The 6576-nt window shown below is 36.7% G+C and overlaps 1 protein-coding gene across 1 annotated transcript in view; it reads right to left on the reverse strand.

Moving 5' to 3' along the window:
* Positions 1 to 1068: 1068 nt before the first annotated feature.
* galnt2 (UDP-N-acetyl-alpha-D-galactosamine:polypeptide N-acetylgalactosaminyltransferase 2) overlaps positions 1069 to 6576 on the reverse strand; it is a 64877-nt gene continuing 59369 nt past the window's right edge. Inside the window, exons 13-16 of the mRNA XM_014001815.1 lie at positions 5684 to 5767; positions 5322 to 5448; positions 4430 to 4549; positions 1069 to 4287 (exon numbers count right to left, since the gene is read on the reverse strand). Of these exons, the coding sequence (XP_013857269.1) occupies positions 4132 to 4287; positions 4430 to 4549; positions 5322 to 5448; positions 5684 to 5767 (487 nt within the window). The 3' untranslated portion in view covers positions 1069 to 4131. The remainder of the gene's footprint in view (positions 4288 to 4429; positions 4550 to 5321; positions 5449 to 5683; positions 5768 to 6576) is intronic.

The following is a 6576-nucleotide window of genomic DNA, read 5'->3' on the forward strand; positions in this document are numbered from 1 at the left end:
TACCATTCATGGCCTAAGCTTTGGTCCTTAATGTCTTTTTTTCTTTTTACATGACATTAACTTTTACACTTTTGAGGAAAAAGCTTCATTTGATGCAATGATTTCTACAGATGTATTTTTAAACCCTATCTATACATCTACTTAAATAATGCATACTGCACCCTTGAGTTTACCTGTGCCCATGTTTAAAAATCCACTGAACGTCTATAAATGCATTGCATATTATAAATACAAAAACATAAATTTGTTGTATATTTCAGAGCATGATGAGTCAGACCAAAACACTTCACACCATTTCACTTTTATATAAAGGCCTTTTATTTAAGTTAATCATTTCTCCTCATTCAAAGTTGAATTTCTGCAGAATCTATAAAACAGGGAACAGTTAGAAGCACTGTACAGTGTATATATGCATTGTATATTTTAAATACAAAAACATCAATTTGTTGTATATTTCAGAGCATGATGAGTCAGACCAAAACACTTCACACCATTTCACTTTTATATAAAGGCYTTTTATTTAAGTTAATCATTTCTCCTCATTCAAAGTTGAATTTCTGCAGAATCTATAAAACAGGGAACAGTTAGAAGCACTGTACAGTCTGACAACAAAACTAGGAACTGCAGTTGAGTACACTGTGTATATATGTACATACTGTACACACACACTGATGTAGGTATATACAAAAATATACACTTTTACATGTGCGAAACTTGGAGTCATGTARCCCAACATCAGAATTCAAACTTACAGCACTGGATCACGGCCCACCGTTCTGTAGAAATGTGATTTTGGTGGAAAATGAACCTTTTTAATGTGAACGTTGTCAGAGTCACAAACTGTTTATGATGGTAAAAAAAAAACTAAAGCTGGATGTCATCGCAGGGCTTTTCATGTCACAGAGGGTTTTCTGAGAGAGAAAGTGGTCCCAGTTTGAGAATAAATCATGGATGAACCCTGTTAGAAGCAAAGACTGAAAAAAAAAATCCCACTAAATGGAACTACATGCGATTGTCTCCCCTAAAAGACATAAACAAGTAAAAAATATAAAGAAAAACTAGTAAAACTTCTTGATTGTGAGATTTATTAACACGCCTTCTATGTTTGAATGATACTTCTCAAAAATGTTTCCAAACAGGCTGAGCTGTCGTCGTTCCCCTGACATTCAGAATGAAATAAAAACCATTTTTGGCTTCTAACACAAACCTAACATTCAATAAGAAAAACAGGTTTTAAACAGCTGACATTAAATAAAACAACCGTCTGTGTGTTTTCTTAGAAGTCGAACCGAAACTGAATCAAAGTAAAACATCATCAGGCTTGTTCTCCACAGTCTTTCACCTCTCCTCACTTCTCCTCAAACAGGAAGCAGGAAGAAACTTTGGCACATTGTGCTAAAGATGTAAACATTTCATCGTCCGATCAAAACGAGGAGCTGTACTTTACAATTGTCTATCATTTTATCGGCGGAGAACATAAAAAATTGGCAAATATTTCACCCTCATGAGAATAAAAAAACTGGTCTGGAAATAAGACTTAATATAAAATGTGCGTTTATGATGATGCAGCTTTAAAGAATGAGATTAAGACGGAAATGAATGCTTTAAATCAATGTTTTCACATCTTTTTCATCGTGAGTCAACTGAAGTTTCTATAAGCGTGGCAACAGATGGTGCTATTGTCCAACAGAAATTAATCAATATACTGATTTATTTGATTAATTTTGGGGTCAGCACAGAACCTGCAGCATGTGAACATCAGGTTTAAATTACCTCTGAAATATTCTCAGTTCAACACTTGAAACCTCGCAGGAGTAAATAAAATAAAACAAAAGATTACATTATTTTGAACTAATAACCAATAAAATTACAGACTTAAAATGTACTCTATAAATTATCTGAATTTTTAGGATGAGACGAAATGATCAGCGTTACTAACACAACTACTGCAGCCAGAGTCAAATCATTCAGTTTAATAAAGAAAATATATATATTTTTAACTAGATACTGTGGGTGAATGTGTGTGTAAAGCAAACTAAATTAAAAACTAAACATTAATACTCAAAAGGTTTTAATTTCAAACACTTAAAAGTTGAAAGTTGCCTTCAAAGGAGATTCGAAATGTAATAAATTGCAACATTAATAAGAAATGAAGACACTTTTTAATGTTTATGCCCCCCCCACAACAGAATGGCTAACTAGTCCAGTACTGCAAAATAAAATAATAATAATAAAAGTAATCTAACCGAAGCACAGATTTGTGTCTATCTGGTCTTAAAGGCAACAAAACATCTGGATGTTGGTCGAGTTTCTGTCGGGTGCCACGGCTGCAGTTACAGTAAACTTTCTCAGAAGAATGAATGAGATGAGGACAAAAACAAAAAACAAAAACAAACAAAAAAAAAACTAAGAACAGCAGAAACAAGACTAAAAAGTGTCAGACAACACAGTAATGAGATGTCGCTGTCCGTTCATTAAAAAACAAACAAAAAAAGATGGGAAAAAAACAGATGTTAAGAGTTTAAAGTTGCAGCTTCTTTCCTGTTTCTTCTAACGTCAACACTTCAAAATAAATCAAAACCAATTTCTTTCAACCTTTTTCATTGTTGCTCATAAAAGGCTAAAGTGCGTGGAAGAGCACAACATGATGAGAGGAAGCTCAGGACAAAAATTTAATAAAATAAAATAAAACGTGACAAAAAGGCATCAGGTAAACGGACTGTAGGATGAAAAAGTGCCACTGTTGTTGCTCCGTCAAAAAAAAAAAAGACTTCTTATTTAAATTTTTCATCAGCAAAAATCAAAACAAAACTTGATATAAGACAAATCCGCTCACCTGCAGCAGAAACCGCTTCACACGAAACAATAAGACGAGTTTGTGCGACAGCGCAGACGAGAGACACCGCTCTGAAAATACACAACTCTGATGCTCCGAGACATAAACACAAAGACTTCATGACAGGGCAGCATTTATAGTTCTGAATTTCCTTATTTAACTATTATCTAACTATCTATTTTGTTTAACTGAACAGACAGAAGCTAATTTCTAGCTGTAAAAAATGCAGCAATAATCCAGTTGCGATGCGATTATTCGACAATAAACGCTGTTAAAATGGCAACAGAGACAGATAAGAAATGATCTGCATGGACTAAAAAAACAAAAGGATAAATCAGCAGAAAGAAGTGACAGGATGTAAAGAAAAAACATTTTAATTGTTCCTCTGGTTTTCCTTAAACTTAAAACATGTTTTTTTAAATTTGGTTCAATTTTTAACAAAAGTACACTGAGCAGAGACTGATGAGTTTATTTTTCCTGTGTATCTCTTTATAAACTGTAGAAGTAGGGGCGCTGCAGCAGCCAGTGCCACAGCCTGCAGACGCTCGGAGATCCAGAGCGTCTCCATTTGTCAGAACTCCACTTTACAGACTCCAAAATAAAAAATAAAAAAAAACAATCAAAAGGCGCTCCTGAAGACAAGATCTGCTGTAAAAGAGCTGAACAGGAAACAAAGAATCCTTCTTTTCATTTTTCCTCCAGTTTTTGTCAGTTCTGTAAACCAAAGAGAGGAAAAACTCAAATCCACGCCTCAAAAACCCCAGAGTGAAAAGCCTCAACCTGATCTAAAATAAAAAAACAAGAGGATCGAACCAGCTCCTGCAACCCTCTGTGGGAGTTTCAACGGCAAGAATTTAAAAATACAAAACAAGAAAATAAAAAGAAGGTTGCCCACAAAAAAATGAAGTTCTGTTTCTCCAGAATTAAAGAACAGAAAAAATAAAAATAATAATTTCACCTCTGGAACCGTCGATGACAAAACACTGAGTGAGGTATGTAGCTTGAAACAAAAGCCTCTTTGTCGTTTTTATCCTCGCAGTCGGTCATGCTCCATTCTGGTCTATAAGCCCCTCCCCCAAGTGGGCGTGGCTCAACATTTCAGGGCGGGACTAGTTAGTGGGGGAGACGGGTGTGCACTTGACAGGCTGCACCTCTACGGAAGATGAGGACCATAAAGTTTGTTATTCTCCTCGAGTCTTTTCACCTTTTCATCCTCGTCTCAGAGTTGTTCTGTTTGTGAAGTCTCCCCGGGGGTCTGCAGCGTTCGTCCCCACCCACACACACACACCTGCCCACTATGGTTGTAAATTGAGGGTGAACTTCCACTGCTGGCTGAGGTTCGGGCTGCAAAGCTCCACGGTGAGTCCGCCCATCCTGGCGCTGCGGCTGTCCAGGCAGAGGTTGCTGCTGACGTGTCGGAGCTTCGAGTTGGACTCGATCTGCTCCCATTTCTGGGAAGAAAAACAAAACAAAAAACACAAGATTCGCTTTATCTGGTGATGCTTGAATAAAATGTCATATCTTTAAACTTTGTTTTTGCTTATTTTAAGCCAAATTTAAAAAAATAAATAAATTCTGGAGTAGAGCAGTTACCTGTCTGCTGTCGTTCTCTCGACARCCTTGTAGTTTGATTAGAGATCCTGGAGTTCTGTCCACCACAGTCAGACACAGGTCCATGTGTTTAACAGACTTATCCTTGGTCAGGGCCCATTCCTGTACAAAACCACACACAGATGTCAAATTACTCAACAAAGTGATAATAACACCACTCTTTTGTTTTTACTCCAAAACAGAGTTTAAAAGAAAAAAAATTTTTAAATCAAGGCAAAAAATCTTCAAGTCACCAGAAAAATGAGGGAAAACAATAAATTTAATAGAATTTCCCCCCAGAAAGATCCAGTGGAGCTGTTTTTTTAATCTTAAGGTAATCGCCCCTCAAGAAGCCACAAGTTGATAAACGGTAAACAGGAAGTGCAGCTGACGGTCTTTAACTTCTTTAACTCCACATGAGGCAGCTTTCCGCTCCACATCTGAGAGTTTCTTTTAGAGCAGCTGCACTTTGTGAAAACTGCAGCCAGATGAACACCGGTGAACGTTTAAAGTCCAAGTAAAACACACCCCTCTCAAACTAATACACATTATAAAATAAACACATTCTGTAATTCAATCAATGTTTTGTAGACGAGGGCCTGAGACCATAAAGCCCCCTGAGCTACAAAGGTTTTTAAAAACAGACATTTTGGGAAACGAGCTATTTTCCATTGTAATAAATGTGAGTTAGGTATTTACCTCAAACACAGCATTATTTTATTATCATTTTCTAGAATATATATAAAAGTATGTGGTTTTGACAATTAAAGAAGAAACTTTAGAACATTTTTTTCACACTTAGCTTTACAAACTGTCTTCAGTCTCGTTCATTTGTTTTATTAAACTCTTCCTTTGTTCCTGAGCTGATGAGCACATGTCATCATGAAAACAGTACCTGGTTCCCCCCAGCGTTGTGACATTCATAGACGCCCACCACCCCGTCAGCAAAATGTCCCAGGGTGTCCAAACAGTTCCCCCCCTGCTGCAAGGCTCCAAAGGCGATGTCCTGGTGGTCYGGGACCCTGAACAGAAACAAACGCAGCAGCAGAAGGTTTCAAACAAAAAGCTGAGAAAGAAGCAAAACCACACAATTTATTATAAACAAGACAATGATGCAAAACTGTTTCTATATTTTACCACCAAGAAACACAACCTTTCTGTAACCTTTGAAGCTGTTCCTCCTGCAGAGCCGTGAGCCATTTATTCATCTTTCTATAATATTTTATTGTAACACTGTGGCTTAGATCATGTTCTTACCTCAGCTCAGGGTAGACGTTCTCCAGGTACCACTTGAACGGCTTACAGCCCAATTTCTTTTTCATTTCCAAACGACTCTGAATACTGAGAGAAAGAGAGAGAGGTTGATTACTTCTGCTGTTTTTAAAACATGTCTCATTCWGTTACAGTTTGACTCAGTGATTTTTGGTGGAGCAGAAAGTGGAGGCTCAAAGGTTGTCCATTAGGGAAAATCACCGTTTTGGGTCAAACTCATGAAGGATATGCTGAGCATGTTAACACAAGGCCACGTAATGAGCAGTTTTATCATTATATAGTTGAGTAAAACTAGCTAAAACTACACAGAGAACAGGAAAAATAAAAATAAAAATATGCAGCTTTGATCACAAAATCTGTCAATAGTTATGTTTACATGWGCAAAAACCAGTGAAACGTATTAAACAATCTGAATGTATGGTTTACATGGGCACAGAATTCATTAATTTGATCATGTAAAGTRTTTACATGCATCAGGTTTTTCTTCAGAATAGAAGTACTGAAATGCGCAGAGTTTAAACTTTCTCTACAAAACTACAGAAGAAGAAGTTCTACTTCAGTGTTGAACATAAACAAATGTTCAAATGTGTTTTCTGAGCACCCAGAATGAACCTGAGCCAGATTTTAATAACATTGGAGATGTTACTGCACTCCGTGTTCCAGCACTTTCCATCGATAACTTTGAGCTCTTTCAAAGTTTCTAACAGAAATGTTGTTGTTAACCAACATTTTTTAACAACACATGAGCATCTAGCCAGGTGGAAATAAATCAGGATAACAATCAGGTCAGTTTTCCACAACCAGAATAACATGATCACATTAAAGGCACAGTGTGTAGGATTTTGTCAATTCTTTTAGCTGAAATTGAGATAATCACT

The sequence above is a fragment of the Austrofundulus limnaeus genome, unplaced genomic scaffold (assembly GCF_001266775.1).
Source record: "Austrofundulus limnaeus strain Quisiro unplaced genomic scaffold, Austrofundulus_limnaeus-1.0 Scaffold10, whole genome shotgun sequence".
Taxonomy (NCBI): Eukaryota; Metazoa; Chordata; class Actinopteri; order Cyprinodontiformes; family Rivulidae; genus Austrofundulus; species Austrofundulus limnaeus.